General features: G+C 42.7%; 1 protein-coding gene across 2 annotated transcripts in view; it reads left to right on the top strand.

Annotated features, from left to right (window-relative positions):
- The first annotated feature begins 4,104 nt into the window (after positions 1-4,104).
- Positions 4,105-18,143, top strand: part of LOC122557802 (uncharacterized) — a 40,955-nt gene continuing 26,916 nt past the window's right edge. The window contains exons 1-5 of one of the 2 annotated variants that reach the window (XM_087996552.1): positions 4,105-4,632; positions 12,954-13,313; positions 13,833-14,003; positions 14,339-14,448; positions 15,412-15,541. In XM_087996552.1, coding sequence (XP_087852678.1) covers positions 4,423-4,632; positions 12,954-13,313; positions 13,833-14,003; positions 14,339-14,448; positions 15,412-15,541 — 981 coding nt within the window. In that variant the 5' untranslated portion in view covers positions 4,105-4,422. Of the gene's footprint in view, positions 4,633-12,953; positions 13,314-13,832; positions 14,015-14,338; positions 14,449-15,411; positions 15,542-18,143 lie in introns of both variants that reach the window. The other variant, XM_043705854.2, reaches the window with a different exon arrangement.

Here is an 18,143-nt window from a genome sequence, read left to right as displayed (position 1 = left end):
AGGGATCCTTCCATATCCGTCACAAATTCACCTGCACCTCCACACACATCATTTACTGCATCCGCTGCACCCGATGTGGCCTCCTCTACATTGGGGAGACAGGCCGCCTACTTGCGGAATGTTTCAGAGAACACCTCTGGGACACCCGCACCAACCAACCCAACCGCCCCATGGCTGAACACTTTAACTCCCCCTCCCACTCCGCCAAGGACATGCAGGTCCTTGGCCTCCTCCATCGCCAGACCATGGCAACATGACGCCTGGAGGAAGAGTGCCTCATCTTCCGCCTAGGAACCCTCCAACCACAAGGGATGAATGCGGATTTCTCCAGCTTCCTCATTTCCTCTCCCCCCACCTTATCTCAGTCCCAAACCTCGGACTCAGCACCGCCTTCTTGACCTGCAATCTTCTTCCCGACCTCTCCGCGCCCACCCCCTCTCCAGCCTTTCACCCTCACCTAAACTTCCTTCCACTTATCGCATTCCCAATGCCCCTCCCCAAGTCCCTCCTCCCTACCTTTTATCTTAGCCTGCTTGGCACACCTTCCTCATTCCTGAAGAAGGGCTTATGCCCGAAACGTCGATTCTCCTGCTCCTTGGATACCTCACAGGAGCTGGATCACTGCCCAGCCTCCAATGGTTGAATACCAGGGTTGGCATGATAAGGTCCTCAAGTGAATATTAACTGTTGACCTCAATTAGTGTCCAATGAGGCAGAGAGACAGAGAGAAAAAGACCAGCAATCTTACACCAGATCTAGTTACATGGATGTGAAAAGTTTGTGGGGTCCTTAGTGCACACCTTTAAATGGCCCCACCTTCAATGTCACCTCTGAAAGCATTAAATTGTATCCAGGGAGTCAAGACCCAGAACAGTATTCATGTGTACAAGGTATAAGTACATTGCAGCAATTGGGAAAGGTGAAAAGAGTGGGTGAGATGACAGGGTTAAGCAAAATTGGAAGTGATATAGAAGTGGAAAAGAAAAAGAGAGGAGGAGAGATAGGAAGGAGCAACATGGGAATGAGGATCAGAGAAAATGGAACAAGATGGGGAGGAGCAGGACATGAGAGGAGGAAGAAAAGTATTGGTTAATGGATTGCCTCTCTGTCTGGGATCTCACTTAATGTGTGTGCTCCGGCAGGGGATGGGAGCACAATTCAGCTGGGGTTTGCTGGGGTTGGGAGAATTCAGCCAAAGGTTGGGTTATGGGTTAAGACCAGGACACCAAGAAGTTGTGGATCATTGTCGAGAGAAAAAGGGTTTTGGCAATCAAGATGGGAAGACGTGGGAAATCCAGTCAACAGAGATGAGGTAATTTAGACAAGCATGGGGAGAGGGGTCACAACAAATTTGCCCAAAGATCAAATATGCCAAGGAAGGGAAAATTTAAATACTAGTGGAAGACAAATAGCCAAATTAGGAAGAAGAAATGCATCATGTAGGTTCCTGCATAATTTACCTTCACACGTAAATTGCTCAACTAGACATGGAGTGATAGTTGTTCATGGAGTGATAGTTGTAATGATCAGTTTTAATGAATTGCAGTTCTGGAGAACAGTAATTTCAGACCCAAATTTGATGCCAGACCTACTAAGTTTCTCTAGCAGTTTCTCATTTTTATTTAAGATTTCCAGTATCCACAGTATCTTGGTTTTAATGAATACATAGATGAGCTTTTGAGGTAAGTAATGACACATGAGAATGTTATTTGAAAAAGTGAAAATGCACTCTGCAGTCTTCCTGACATTTACTTATTGCTTCATCCTGGTCTTGAAAATAGGGCTCGCAGGTCTCATCCAGTTTTGGTCTGCTATTACAATCAAATGGTGATACTCCTCAGCTCCTCTTCAAGAGCATATATTTACCATTCAGTTGTCTTTCATTATCAGATCTCTTTAATAGAAGGTATCTTGACTGTTCACAAGAGGGAAAGGTGGATTGAATGATATTATTTTTCTCTTATTCCGTGATTAAGCAGAGGTGATAACAATCATTCTTGCGCATTTTTCCTTTTGAAATAGTCTGTGATGTGTTTGATTCCTGATGAAGGGCTCCTGCCCGAAATGTCAATTTTCCTGCTCCTCAGATGCTGCCTGACCTGCTGTGCTTTTCCATCACCACCCTAATCTTGACTGTGACATGTTTCCCCCAAGAGTCCAATGTTTAAATGTCTCAGAGATATCTTTAGGTTTTAAAATAGAAGTATGTTTTCTTCATGCTTTAAACCTAGGTGATTATTATCACAACACACACACACACATATACACACACACACATATACACACATAAACAAGTCCAGAAAGTCAGTGTCCGTGAAGGTCCTTTGCTGAACTTGAAAAATGCTGTTTAACTTGTGATGAAGGTGTAGCAATATGAAGTTGGTTTATTTTTCAGGAGAACATAGGATTTCCTCAAGAAGCAAATGTTTTGAAGAGACTGAAACTTGAGGCAGGCTTAGTTCAGGCTGTGGTATGCAGGATGTAGGTTCTTTGCAGATTAATATTAACAGAAACATTTTCCAATGCTTGTCGTGGTGGTGGTCTGGTGGAGTTGTTCCTGATGTGACTGACCCTGATTGAGTCATATTTTGACTTCTGATTGTTCATTTGTATGAAATCAAAGTTGAGCTGTATTGCTTCAGGCATAAGGAGTTTCAGAACTAGCTGGGAGGAAGCAACTCATCTGCTCGTTTTTTGGTGTTTGTTGACTGCAAAGTGCATGCAATGAGGGTGTATCATTTCCTAATGCTGATGTAAGCTCCAAATTACTTATTACTGATACGAACTTTCCAGTAGCGTCGTCCAATTGTAACACGTGGTCTGTGGATGTCACATTTTAGTCCACCATGTTCATTGTAAAACTTAAACGCAAAGTATAGTTTTTTTTAAAAAAAGGATTTTTTTAATGTCTTCTGACCGCTACATAAGTACCCGCCTATCTTCATCCTGGTGCCGCGGTCCTCAAGCCGCCTGTCATTTCAGTGCTATGAGCTTTGGTATAATATTAGTACTCGTGTTCTTTAGCGCCAGCTGCTGGAAGCATGTTCCTCGGTCAGGCTTCATCTCTTTCTGCTCCTATACCATATTTCGTGACCAGTTCATGGACAATTGTGAAACAGCCATGATATTTGAATGTGTGGGAAAAAAAAACTTTTGGGCAAAATGGCAGTGTTGACAATGTTTTTGTTTTAATGCAAAGCCTTTAAAATGTCTCAGCCAATAATATGAGCAAAGTGTTTTTAGTTAGAGTAGGTAGATGTAGTGATAAGAGTTTAATGACTATGTAGATAGGTGTCTGAGGTAGGTAGTGAGATCACCGTGAACCCAGTGGTCATGTGTTAGTGTTGCAGTGAGAAGGTGGACCCTGTACAGCTCCCCCGTGTTATTGTCGTGAGCACAAGACAATAAACATAAATTAAACATTACAGAAGTCTGGCCAGAACGTGTATCAAGACCTGAAGAATCCAGACGAGAACACAGAGTCTTTGCTTTATACCTGGTAACTGTGTCCATGGCGCACATACACAGTATATACCATATCACAAATAAAGGTAGCAGTTGTGAATCCTTGGTCAGAATTGGAAATTTAATTACAACTGAAGACAGAAACAAGTTGCCAATTCGTACTCTATGCTGATGCAGCTACGATCAATTCTGCACAAACTACACAGGGGGCAGTGTGTGCTTGTCAATATATAAAAATACATATGAGAATCTTCTTGGGCAGTCCAGCTGAATGATGGTGACTTGTTTCCAAGCTGCTATCATGGTAAATCCAACGATAAACACTAAATCCTATGTTTTTGTTTTACTGTTGGTCAGCTGAGCAGCGAGTTCTGGAAGCTCTTAGTGTGTAACTGCGACAGAACAACTTCCATATGGAAAAAAACTTGAGTGTGGACGCGTCATAACAACAGTGTTAGGGAACCTAGCAACCCCGTTTGGAATCGAGCAACCCAGTCTGTCAAGGAACCTAGCAACTGGCCAGAGAATACAAACAGTCCGGTTTGGAAACCGGGGACGTGCGGGACTAGTAGCAGCGAGCCAGAAGATCCCGGTGAGTACTGATCTGTGGATACAGACCCGGCCACTTCCAATGGACAACACAGCCCCGTGCAAGTTTTGATTTCTAAATTAAAAAGGTTTAATGGAACACAGCTTTCAATCACTAAGTTAGCAGTTGTGTTTCACGCTTCTCCAATGATCTAACCTTGGTAAAGTTTGTCTTACAAATACATAGCAATCTCACGAGCCCTGGTCTATTGAGGCGAACATGAAATGAGGCAAAAGCAGCCTCTTTGAACCTTTAGATGTCTCCCGGCCGGACACGTTCCAAGCGCCGTGAAGTTAACGCAGCCTTCTGCTGACCCGAGTTTGTTTGTATTTTTGGGGAAGGTACACCGATCTCTGGGAACCGCGACTATGCCTGTGGTTTACCCCTTCCTGCAGTTCCGGGGATTTCCCACGTTGTTCGGAGATATACGGGATACAAATGTCACCTTTATTATTGACACTTCGGAAAGTATGCAAGCCCACCTCAGTGCAGTCAAATATCACCTTGTGGAAACGCTTCTGGCTATGGCTTGCAGCTCAAGCTACAGGCGCTTTAACATCGTGGAATTTTCAAATAAGGTATAATCTGCTTGTACAGTTAAGAACAATGTATAACTTTAAAATATATTTTGTATTTTGTGTGTGAAGAAAGGGAAAACATGAGAGTTTCATTTAGGGAGCTTAAGGTTGCTTGGAGGCCTTTAATTCACATGTATTTTGATGAGATTTAAGACTGAGGTGAACAGTTCATTGGATTAAGGAGGCAAAGTAAAGAAACCTATGCTGTTCCTTAGTAGCAGGGGTGCAATGATACGTAGAGAAAGGTGGAACATTCTAGAAAGACAGTCAGTCAGTATTTTGTATCCCAAAGAGTGAAGGACTGCTGGACACTGGATTTTGGGAACCCATGTAGTTGTTCTGACAATAATATAAAAATGAGTTTAGTTTGCAGTTGCTCTAAGTGTCTCAGGGAGATACACCAGATCAAGGAAAAAAAGCATCATTGCACAGAAATTTGCTAATGGAAATCAGCTGCAGCTGTACCAACCTCTGTACAGTTTTAATGTTGAGATAGTAGGAACCATTCACTGAGGTTAGGGTGACTAAATATATTAGATGGACAAAAAGGGTAGTGTAACTTTGAATCCTTTTCTGAAGTGGGTAATTCAATTTTTCAAACCGTATGTTTTGACTTGTGCAACGTTGTTCATTTTTTACTTATTTAATAAGCATTTTATCCTTTGTATTTAACCGACCTCCACAGTTAAAAAAATAGGATGTACAGATTCAATTTCTCGATGATATCTGACTTGCTCAGTATTAACATCAGCTGGAAATAGAACAATACTAAGAAGAATTGATGCTAGCAAAAAGAAACTTAGCTTAAAAGTTACCAAATGTAACTTAGTTATGTAATTGTCACCGGGAGGAGCATTAAAGAGGGAATTATTGGAGCCTGTAACAAAAGGCTATGTAATTATTATGGGCGACTTTAATCTTCATCAAGATTGAGGCAATCTCATTGGTGAGGATAGTCTAAAAGTTGAGTTTATAAGATGTTTTGATAATCGTTTCTCTTAGAGGTACTTCGTGTAACTGACTAGGGATAAAACTATCTTAGATCTAGTACTGTGTAAGGAGGCAGGATTAATTGGGAATGCATTAGTGAAAGATCCATTGCAAAATGGTGATCACAAAACCACTGAGTTTCATATTAAGATCTTCAATGACATATTCCAATCAGAAACAAGATCTCAAACTTAAACAATTGTATAAGAGGAGAACGGGCTAAGGTTGATTGAATAACCTTTAGTAGGGTGATATGCGCTTCTTGTCAGCTGTGGGAGTTTAAGGAGAGTTTACGGGTTACTGTGGATTATATCTGCAATAAATGCTGTTAATTGCGAGTCCTATCAGATCGAATGGATTGATTGGAGAGACAGTTAGAGGTAATGAGGAATTTGCAATAGCAACGGTATGTGATGGATGGCAGTTATTGGAAGGGGGGAATAGTCTCAGATACAGTCACATAGATGGATTCACTCCAGGAAAGGTAAGAGAGGTAGGCAGTTATTGCAGGAGTCTTCTGTGGCTATTCCCATTTCAAACAAGTATGCTGTTTTGGAAAATGTAGGGGGTGATCGATTCACAGGGGAACATAGCACGAACAGCCAAGTTTCTGGTATTGAGACTGGCTCTACTGCAACAAGGGGTATGTCAGGTTCCAAGACATTGATTGTGTTAGGGGACTCTCTCGTCTGAGGTACAGACAGACGTTTCTGTGGCCAGCAGTGAAAAATCAGAATGGTGTATTACTTCCCTGGTGCCAGGATCAAGGATGTTTTAGAAAGGGTGCAAAATGTTCTCAAGGGAGAGAGGGGCCAGAAAGAGGTCATTGTCCACATTGGAACCAATGACATAGGAAGGGAATAGGTTGAGATTCTGAAGGGAGTTTACAGAGAGTTAGGCAGGAATTTAAAAAGGAGGTCCTTGAGAGTAGTAATATCTGGATTACTCCCGGTGCTACGAGCTAGAGAGGGCAGGAATAGGAGGATAGAGCAGATGAATGCATGGCTAAGGAGCTGGTGTATGGGAGAAGAAATTCACATTTTTGGATCATTGGAGTCTCTTTTGGGGTAGAAGTGACCTTTACAAAAAGGATGGATTGCATCCAAATTGGAAATGGACTAATTTACTGGCAGGGAGATTTGCTAGAGCTTCTCAGGAGGATTTAAGCTAGTAAGGTGGGAGGGTGGGATCCAGGGAAATAGTGAGGAAAGAGATCAATCTGAGACTGTTACAGATGAGAAAAGAAGCAAGTCAAACAGTCAGGGCAGGCAGGGACAAGGTAGGACTAATAAATTAAACTGCGTTTATTTCAATGCAAGGGGCCAAACAGGGAAGGCAGATGAACTCAGGACTTGGTTAGGAACATGGGGCTGGGATATCATAGTAATTACAGAAACATGGCTCAGGGATGGACAGGACTGGCAGCTTAATGTTCCAGGATACTAATGCTACAACAGGGATAGAAAGGGAGGCAAGAGAGGAGGGGGAGTGGAGTTTTTGATAAGGGATAGCATTACAGCTATTCTGAGGGAGGATATTCCCAGAAATACATCCAGGGAAGTTATTTGGGTGGAACTGAAAAATAAGAAAGTGATGATCTCCTGATTGGGATTGTATTGTATTATATTCCTGATGAAGGGCTTTTGCCCGAAACGTCGATTTTGCTGCTCGTCAGATGCTGCCTGAATTGCTGTGCTCTTCCAGCACCACTGATCCAGAATCTGGTTTCCAGCATCTGCAGTCACTGTTTTTACCTTGTATTATAGACACCCTAATAGTCAGCAGGAAATTGAGAAACAAATTTATAATGAGATCTCAGCTATCTGTAAGAATAATAGGATGGTTACGGTAGGGGATTTTAACTTTGCAAAGTATATTCTTGATAGGGTGAAAGGAAAGGCTGGTGGGTATAGGTAATGCTGGATGACTAAAGAAATTGAGTGTTTGGTTGAGAAAAAGAAGGAAGCATATATCAGGTATAGACAGGATAGATCGAATAAATCCTTAGAAGGATATAAAGGCAGTAGGAGTATACTTAAGAGGGAAACCAGGAGGGCAAAAAGGGGACATGAGATAGCTTTGGCAAATAGAATTAAGAAGTCAAGGGATTTTTACAAATACATCAAGGACAAAATGGTAACTAGAGAGAGAATAGGGCTCCTCAAAGATCAGCAAGGCGGTCTTTGTGTGAAGCCGCAGAAAATGGGGGAGATACTAAACAAGTATTTTGCCTCAGTATTTACTGGGGAAAAGGATATGGAAGATATAGACTGTAGGGAAATAGATGGTGACATCTTGAAAAACGTACATATTGCAGAGGTGGAAGTGCTGGATGTCTTGAAATGCATAAAGGTGGATAAATCCCCAGGACCTGACCAGATGTACCCTAGAACTCTGTGGGAAGCCAGGGAAGGGTTTGCTGGGCCTTTTGCTGATATATTTGTATCATCGATAGTCACAGGTGAGGTGCCAGAAGACTGGAGATTGGCTAACGTGGTGCCACAGTTTAAGAAAGGTGGTAAGGTGGTAAGGACAAGCCAGGGAACTATAGACCCGTGAGCCTGACGTTGCTGGTGGGCAAGTTTTTGGAGGGAATCCTGAGGGACAGAATGTGCATGTATTTGGAAAAGCAAGGACTGATTAGGGATAGTCAACATGGCTTTGTGCGTGGGAAATCATGTCTCACAAACTTTATTCTGGTTTTTTTGAAGAAGTTACAAAGAGGATTGATGAGGGCAGAGAGGTAGATGTGATGTGTATGGACTACAGTAAGGCGTTTGACAAGTTCCCCATGGGAGACTGGTTAGCAAGATTAGATCTCATGGAATACAGGGAGAACTAGCCATTTGGATACAGAACTGGTGCAAAGGCAGAAGACAGAGGGTGGTGGTGAAAGGTTGTTTTTCAGACTGGAGGCCTGTGATCAGTGGAGTGCCACAAGGATCGGTGCTGGGTCCATTATGTTTCATCAATTATATAAATTATTTGGATGTGAGCTTAAGAGGTACAGTTAGTAAGTTTGCAGATGACACCAAAATTGGAGGAGTAGTGGACAGTGAAGAAGGTTACCTCAGATTACAACAGGATCTTGATCAGATGGTCCAGTGGGCTGAGAAGTGGCAGATGGAGTTTAATTCAGATAAATGTGAGGTGCTGCATTTTGGGAAAGCAAATCTTAGCAGGACTTATATACTTAATGATAAGGTCCTCGGGAGTGTTGCTGAACAAAGAGACCTTGGAGTGCAGGTTCGTAGCTCCTTGAAAGTGGAGTCACAGGTAGATAGGATAGTGAAGAAGGCGTTTGGTATGCTTTCCTTTATTGGTCAGAGTATTCAGTACAGGAGTTGGGAGGTCATGTTGTGGCTGTACAGGACATTGGTTAGACCACTGTCGGAATATTGCGTGCAATTCTGGTCTCCTTCCTATTGGAAAGATGTTGTGAAACCTGAAAGGGTCCAAAAGAGATTTACAAGGATGTTGCCAGGGTTGGAGTATTTCATAGAGTCATAGAGATGTACAGCATGGAAACAGACCCTTTGGTCCAACTTGTCCATGCTGACCAGATATCCCAAACCCAATCTAGTCCCACCTGGCAGTAACTGTGCATGTTCTCTCTCTCTCTCTCTCTCTCTCTCTCTCTCCTGCAATGATCACACCATGTGCTTCCTCCTGGTTTCCCTCTTAAGTATGTCTGTTCTTCTCCCTTTTAAAACTGCTGATGTTTTGACTTTTTTTTTCCCAAAGCTCCAAAACAATGCAACAGCATATGAAACAATAATTGCTGCTCCTGGAATTCGAGGAAATCACCTCCAGCACCTAAAATACCTCAAAAAAGGAGCAGCTGTTACAGCCAGAAATTTTTCCCATCCTCCATCTTGGATTACCCAGAATTCTCAGCTATAGGGAGAGGCTGAACAGGCTGGGGCTGTTTTCCCTGCAGCATCGGGGGCTGAGGGGTGACCTTATAGAGGTTTACAAAATTACGAGGGGCATGGATAGGATAAATAAAGAAAGTCTTTTCTCTGTGGTGGGTGTGTCCAGAACTAGAGGGCATAGGTTTAGGGTGAGAGGGGAAAGGTATAAAAGAGACCTAAGGGGCAACCTTTTCACACAGAGGGTGGTAGTAGTGGGCACCCTCCTTCGACTGACTGAACTGGTCCTCACCCTGAACAACTTCTCTTTCCAATCCTCCCACTTCCTCCAAACCAAAGGAGTAGCCATGGGCACCCGCATGGGCCCCAGCTATGCCTGCCTTTTCGTAGGATATGTGGAACAGTCCATCTTCCGCAGCTACACTGGCACCACCCCCCACCTTTTCCTCCGCTACATCGATGACTCTATCGGCGCTGCCTCGTGCTCCCACGAGGAGGTTGAACAGTTCATCCACTTTACCAACACCTTCCACCCCGACCTCAAATTCACCTGGACCGTCTCAGACTCCTCCCTCCCCTTCCTAGACCTTTCCATTTCTATCTCGGGTGACCAAATCGACACGGACATTTACTATAAACCGACCGACTCCCACAGCTACCTAGACTACACCTCCTCCCACCCTGCCCCCTGTAAAAACGCCATCCCATATTCCCAATTCCTTCGTCTCTGCCGCATCTGCTCCCAGGAGGACCAGTTCCAAAACCCTACAACCCAGATGGCCTCCTTCTTCAAGGACCGCAATTTCCCACCAGACGTAGTCGACGATGCCCTCCACCGCATCTCTTCCACTTCCCGCTCCTCCGCCCTTGAGCCCCGCTCCTTCAACCGCCACCAGGACAGAACCCCACTGGTCCTCACCAATCCACCCCACCAACCTCACCAACCTCCATGTACAACGTATCATCCGCCGCCATTTCCACCACCTCCAAACGGACCCCACCACCAGTGATATATTTCCCTCCCCTCCCCTATCAGCATTCCGAAAAGACCATTCGCTCCGTGACTCCCTCGTCAGGTCCACACCCCCCACCAACCCAACCTCCACTCCCGGCACCTTCCCCTGCAACCGCAAGAAATGCAAAACTTGCGCCCACACCTCCCTCCTTACTTCCCTCCAAGGCCCCAAGGGACACTTCCATATCCGCCACAAATTCACCTGCACCTCCACACACATCATCTATTGCATCCGCTGCACCTGATGTGGCCTCCTCTATATTGGGGAGACAGGCCGCCTACTTGTGGAATGTTTCAGAGAACACCTCTGGGACACCCGGACCAACCAACCCAACCACCCTGTAGCCCAACACTTTAACTCCCCCTCCCACTCCACCAAGGACATGCAGGTCCTTGGACTCCTGCATCGCCAGACCATGGCAACACGACGGTTGGAGGAAGAGCGCCTCATCTTCTGCCTGGGAACCCTCCAACCACAAGGGATGAACTCGGATTTCTCCAGTTTCCTCATTTCCCCTCCCCCCACCTTGTCTCAGTCAAATCCCTCGAACTCAGCACCGCCTTCCTAATCTGCAATCATCTTCCTGACCTCTCCGTCCCCACCCCACTCCGGCCTATCACCCTCACCTTGACCTCCCTCCACCTATCGCATTTCCAAAGCCCCTCCCCCAAGTCCCTCCTCCCTACCTTTTATCTTAGTCTGCTGGACACACTTTCCTCATTCCTGAAGAAGGGCTTATGCCCGAAACATCGATTCTCCTGTTCCTTGGATGCTGTCTGACCTGCTGCGCTTTTCCAGCAACACATTTTCAGCTCTGATCTCCAGCATCTGCAGCCCTCACTTTCTCTCGACAGACAGTGTATGGAATGAACTGCCAGAGGAAGTGGTGGGGGCTAGTACAATTGCAATATTTAAAAGGCATTTGGATGGGTATATGAATAGGAAGGGTTTGGAGGAATATGGGTTGGGTGCTGGCAGGTGGGTCTAGATTGGGTTGGGATATCTGGTTGGACCGCAGGGTCTGTTTCCGTGCTTACATCTCTATGACTCTAAGTACACTTAAAGTTATGGCAGTAAATAAGCAATGGCAAACGTTTAAAGGAACACTTTAAAATGTTCAACAAAATACATTCCACTGTAAAACAAAACAACTCATCCATTATGCAGGAAGTTAAGATTGCGATTAGAATAAAAGAAAAAGTTTATAGTGTAAAGAAAAATGGAGGATTGTGTATATTTTAGTAACCAGAAAATGGCCACCAAAAGTAGATAAAAAAAAACAAAAAAAAAAGAAAAATGTAGATGAATAGTCAGAAATTTAAAAGCTGGTTTTAAGAGCTTTAATGAGTATATAAAAAGGAAAAGTGTGGATAAAATAAACAAGGGGAGAACGCTGAGTCTTCAGAAAGGAACTGACAGTTTAAATGAATGGGTAACAGTATGGCAGACGTTATTTACTTCACTTGTAGGAATAGAAAAACACATTTTTAAAAGGTGTTAATCTTGTAAATCCTGAGGTTCAGAGAGATATGGATTTGCTCTTACAAGGAACATTTAGAGTTAGCATGTAGGAAGACAAATTGTACATTAACCTTTGTTGTAAGTTGATTGGAACACCAGAATTAAAAAAAACTTGCAGTCGTTTATGTAGGATTTTGGTATGACCTCAACTGGTATTCTTTATGCAGTTTCAATCTTTATTTTTAAGAAAAGATATGCTTACATTGGGGATGGTACCGTGAAAGTTCACTAAATTTCTTGAGATGATAGGGTTATCCAATGATGACACATGCATAATTAGAACTTTTTCTGTGGCGTTTAGAAGAATGCGAGGGAATCTTACTGAGTCATACAGAATGCTGAAGGGTAGGTGCCATGACATGGTTTTGGTTTGTTAGTGAATATAAAACTTGGCAGCAGAGTCTCACGATAAGGTGACAATCATTTAAGATCAAGATGAGGAGAAAATACTTCACTCAAAATGTTGTGAATCTTTGGAATTCCCTACCCTAGAGGGTTGTTCATGCTTCATTTTTGAATGCACTTAAGATTTGTAAAGACAGATTTTTGGTCTCTTAGGAAAGCACAAGGTATGGGGGTAGTTGAGAAAGTGGAGCAAAAGCCCAAGATCAACTGCAATCATATTGAATGGGAGGCTCATTGAGGCATCTGGTCTTCTCCTGCTCATACTTTCTGCCTTTTTGTACATTGTGTAGCCTTACATCAATGTGTGGTTAATGCAGCCTTATTATTATCAATGGTTACAGCAGTGTTATTACTACATATGGTATAAATGGCTTGAGCCCACCCTAAAAATTAACTATATATTCTTTTTGCAAAATTAGCATAATAATTGCAGTTTGGATAAAATGCCAATCATTCATTTACTAATTGTTGTTCTGAAATATATTGTCACTGATAAACATTTCCTGTTTTCACACAGGTAACCAAATGGTGTGACCGTCTAGTAGCATGCTCTTCTCAGACGGTCTACAATGCAATACAGTGGGTTCAATCCCTTCACTGTACACAGGGCAGGAATCTCCTTGGTGCGTTAACTGCTGCATTTCATGATCCAATATGTAATGCCATTTACCTCGTGACAAATGGCTTACCTGACAATCCATTAAAGGATGTTTTTCACGTGGTACCTGAAATATCACATGGGCGTCCAGTGCACATTTTCTATTTATCAGATAAATGGATAGACAGTGAATGTCGAGAGATTCTGCAGAGAATTGGTGGACTTACCCAAGGCAGTGCTCACCTCATTAGACTCAACACCTCTGGAGATATCAAACAGGTAACTTATGGAGAGCAAATGTGCAACACTGAAAGAAAATGATGCACGAGCACTATAAATCATTTGTCTTCAGAAAGGCAAAAACTCATCACAGAAACATCATGACACAATAGTTAATCTATTCTTTCTTGTGGATGTTTTTAATGAAAAGTAGCTATTAGAAGCAAACTGAATAGGTTAAATGAATACCAAAAAAAAGTGAAAGGGCTTGAAATAGCCAAAAACAGGACAGCACTGTAGAAACTCAGCAGGTCTGGCAGCATCTGTTTCAAGACCAATGACCCTTCGTAAAAGGGTACTAATGAGTATTCAACTTTGGCACTTTGAGTCTATGATTATTCTCTTTCACCAGGAGCATGTGTACATATGTGTGAGGAGAAATAAACAAACCACTTTGCACAACCGCAAACCAAACAAGTTACTTTGATTTAGTCCACTTTCTGGGAAAGTGTGCTAAATATCAGCATGAAAATGCTTTGTATTTTTGAAGAATCTAATTATTTGTTTATTGTTACCTAGGTGATTCCTATTTATCCAGCAGACCTCACAACCTCTGGGCCCTTGTACTCTGACCTAAAGTATTGCACTGTGAAAAGAACACTGGATAACAACCCTCACCCTGGCTCATGGGTAACAGGTTCTGATTTAAAAGCCTTTCAAACACATTCAGTCTGTGTGTGCAACCCTCAGGTGACTACTTGGTTAGTCTTGCTGTTTTTTCTTCAAAAATTATGAATGCCTCTAGTTTTTTTTAAGAACTGACTAAAGTATTAATTTCTTTCATTCAATTTTGCACATATCTTGCAATGCTGCATATCAAATTCAATACATAAACATGTTTGTTTTAAAGCAGTTAACAATTTCTGGCACATACTATTAAAATATACTCCAAACTGAATAAGTTATGTAATCAAATAATTGGCTGTTTTCTAAAAATGATAGTATGAATTTGTGTCTATAATGTTATATTTATCTACATCTTTATAGATACCAATCTATAATCTGTTTTGTGAACTGTCTTACAGGTAAAGCAATTAGTTGGAGAGTTCAATCTAATATCAATATTGAAACAGTTCATTTACAAGACAGGAAAGCCTCAAGGGAAAACTTTTGAGCTAAAATGTAACTTTCAAGTGTGAGTTTTAATATTAAGACTCAGCTGTTAAGCATGCTTTGTTAGCTAGAGACATTGTTTGGGGAAATTGTTTTCAGGTTGAGTAGACTTAACTAAATAAACCAAATTATTGTGGATGCTGGAGATCTGAAACAATACAGCAAATGCTGGAGAAGCTCATCAGTCCTGGCTGATCTATGGGAAGAGGAACATTTTGAGTCCAATATGGCCTCTCCTGAATTCAGACTTGTATAGTTCATTCTTTTATTCATCATGAAGACTAAATATATAGTTGAACTTATTTAACTATTCGAAGCACAATTGTTTTCTGCTTCACTGAAATTCTAAATAAGCCTGCAATTATAAGGTGTTTGATGATGTCACATGATTCTGTGATAAATCCTATTATTAAATAATTAGAAGGTTTGATGAGAGTGTTGACTTTCAAATTGGAACTAATGAATCTCAATACATTCTCCCATTGATTCCCCATTTTTGTTATCATAAATTATAATCCCTTCCCTCATTCTAAATTGCACCAGATGTCCTCCTCATTGTGCTCATGTTCTTATTTGTATTTGGCCTTGGGCAACTATCTGTGTGGAGTTACCTATGTCAGCATGGGTTTCTTCCTGGTGCCCTGGTTTCCTCCCACAGTCCAAAGATGTGCAGGATAGGTCAATTGACCATGCTAAATTGTCCCATAGTGTCTAGGATTGTGCAGGCGAGGTGGGTAACTATGATAAATATGGGATTACATTGATAGGGTGGGATGCTGTTCGGACAGTTTGCATGGACGCAATGGGCCAAATGGCCTCTATCTGCACTGCAGGGATTCTATGATTCTATGTATTATTACCTTAAAAAAGCTGTTTACATAATGCAATTAATTAATGCTTCCTGCTTTCCACAAAGCAAAATTTAAACACTGTTTGCATTTATCAAAATTAATATAGGATAGTGCACTAACAATTTTCTCAATAGTATCTGCAAATATATTGATCCATGGGCCAGACCTCTTGCATCAAGTCAATTAATCCTTGGAGCCTCTGTTCTAGCAAGGCGAGAATCTGATGGATTCTATTACCGTGGCACAATCAAACAAGAAGTGGAGGTAAATTGCATTATTTATTGACGTGGGAGTAAGGTTTATTTTAATTTGTCACATTATGTGCAAAGCTATTTGTTCAACTATATATTTTAAATTATACCAATTTAAAAATAACCACCCAAACCATCCCAATTTGTTTGGTATCAGCTTTTACTTGTTCACGGGCATTGTTGACTAAGCCAGCATTTATTGCCCATCTCTATTTGTCGAGAGGGCAGTTAAGAGTCAACCACATTGTTGTGGGTTTGGAGTCACAAGTAGGCCAGACCAGGTAAGGACAGCAGATTACCTCCCTTAAAGGGCCTTAGTGAACCAAATGGGTTTTTCTTTTTACAACAATCTACATGGTTGTCATTAGGTCAGTTCTTTATTCCAGATTTTATTGAATTCAAATTTCACCATCTGTTATGGTGGGATTCATGGGATTGCTAGTCCTATGATATTACCACTATTGTACCACTTCCAAACCCATACTGATTTCAACATTTGAGTGTGATCTCTGGAAAATATGGCACTGGTTTTGGTGAAGCACATGGCAGTAATTGATTGTGCTCTTTAGTGAAAATGATTGAGCTGTACAAAGCTGTGTGCATGTTTAGGAAGGATGGTTATTCTGTGGAGGAGAGTGAAAAGTGAATCAATGGCTGTCCTTTTTTACTTTCATGTACTATTCGGATTCAAGCAGGGACAGTATTAAACCCAGCATCACTACCTGTATACCATGGTTAGATAAGACCAATTTTGTAAATGAATATTTTTCAATAAAATGTAATTATGAAATGAAAGTAATTGCAACAATATTGATGCAAGTATAATAAATAAGATAGTTCTGTTATGGGAAATGTATACAGTATGTGCAGCAGGAAGTATTGCTTATTTATTGGTTATATCTATCAAAAATGTTTCAGCATTCAAATAAATTGCTGAGTTGGCTTTTCTTAGCTAGTGAATTCTGCAGTGAGGTCATGATGCATCAGTCTGCACTATGATATACAATGAGGCCATAAGGTATTGGTCTATACTGTTATTAGAATTGAAAAATGTGGTGCTGGAAAAACACAGCAGGCCAGGCAGCATCCGAGGAGCAGGAGAATCGATGTTTCGGGCATAAGCCCTTCTTCAGGAATGAGACTGGTGTGCCAAGCGGGCTGAGATAAAAGGTAGGGGGGAGGGAATTTGGGGGAGGGGCGCTGGAATACGATAGGTGGAAGGAGGTGAGGGTGAGGGTGATAGGCCGGAGAAGGGGTGGGGGTGGAGAGGTCAGGAAGAAGATTGCAGGTCAAGAGGGCGGAGTTGAATCCAAGGGTTGGGACTGAGATAAGGTGGGGGGAGGGGAAATGAAGACGCTGGAGAAATCTACATTCATCCCGTGTGGTTGGAGGGTTCCTCGGCAGAAGATGAGGTGCTCTTCCTCCAGGAGTCGTGTGGCCAGGGTCTGGTGATGGAGGAGGCCAAGGACCTGCATGTTATTGGCGGAGTGGGAGGGGGAGTTAAAGTGTTCAGCCATGGAGGGGTTGGGTTGGTTGGTGCAGGTGTCCCAGAGGTGTTCCCTGAAACGTTCCGCAAGTAGGCGGCCTGTCTCCCCAATGTAAAGGAGACCACATCGGGTGCAGCGGATACAGTAAGTGGTGTGAGTGGAGGTGCAGGTGAATTTGCTACGGACACAGAAAGATCTATTGGGGCCTTGGAGGGGGGGGAGGTGTGGATGCAAGTTTTGCACTTCTTGCGGTTGAAGGGGAAGGTGCCGAGAGTGAAGGTTGGGTTGGTGGGGGGTATGGGCCTGACGAGGGAGTCGCAGAGGGAGTGGTCTCTCCTGAATGCTGGTAGGGGTGGAGAGGGAAATAAATCTCTGGTGGTGGAGTCTGTCTGGAGGTGGCGGAAATGACGGAGGATGATACAATGTATCCGGAGGTTGGTGGGGTGGAAGGTGAGGACCACTGGGGTTCTGTCCTGGTGGCGATTGGAGGGACGGGGTTCAAGGACAGAGGTGCGGGAAGTGGAGGAGCCCGCTTGGCACACTAGCCTCATTCCTGAAAAAGGGCTTATGTCCGAAACGTCAATTCTCCTGCTCCTCAGATGCTGCCTGGCCTGCTGTGTTTTTCCAGCACCACATTTTTCAACTCTAGCACTCCAGCATATGCAGTCCTCACTTTCTCCTATACTGTTATCACTCTAGCAGCCCTGAACAAAGAGGATCAGAAAACAAATGATCCTGACTGTCAATCAGTGACTCTTGCAGAAAAACATTTGTGTGAATGTTGACTGAGAAGAGGAATGGGTTGAAGTGTAACTTCCTTCATGTCAGAATTCCCTGCTCAGGTGATACTACAAGAGCACGGCTTCAGTGAAGCTGTTGGCACTGATAGTCTCAAGTGAATAGTATAATAACTGAGGGAAGGATGTTTTTTCTGGGGAGGAGGGTTTGGGTATGTTTTACATGCTTATTGGTTGAAGTAGCTATCATTGTCACTTGTATCTTTCTGATCCAAGTTACCATAGCACTTGAGTGGCTTTGTGTGAGAAGGAGACAACATTTGTAGAACAAAGGAAGTTATGTAGAAATCTTGGACTTTTCAAGTTACTTCATGGTGGAGTATACTAATGT

The sequence above is a fragment of the Chiloscyllium plagiosum genome, unplaced genomic scaffold (genome assembly GCF_037043375.1).
Source record: "Chiloscyllium plagiosum isolate Xiang-an unplaced genomic scaffold, Cpla_swu_hap1 HiC_scaffold_18, whole genome shotgun sequence".
Classification (NCBI taxonomy): Eukaryota; Metazoa; Chordata; class Chondrichthyes; order Orectolobiformes; family Hemiscylliidae; genus Chiloscyllium; species Chiloscyllium plagiosum.
Note: the sequence above shows the minus strand (reverse complement) of the source record. Positions and strands in the feature narration are given on the sequence as shown.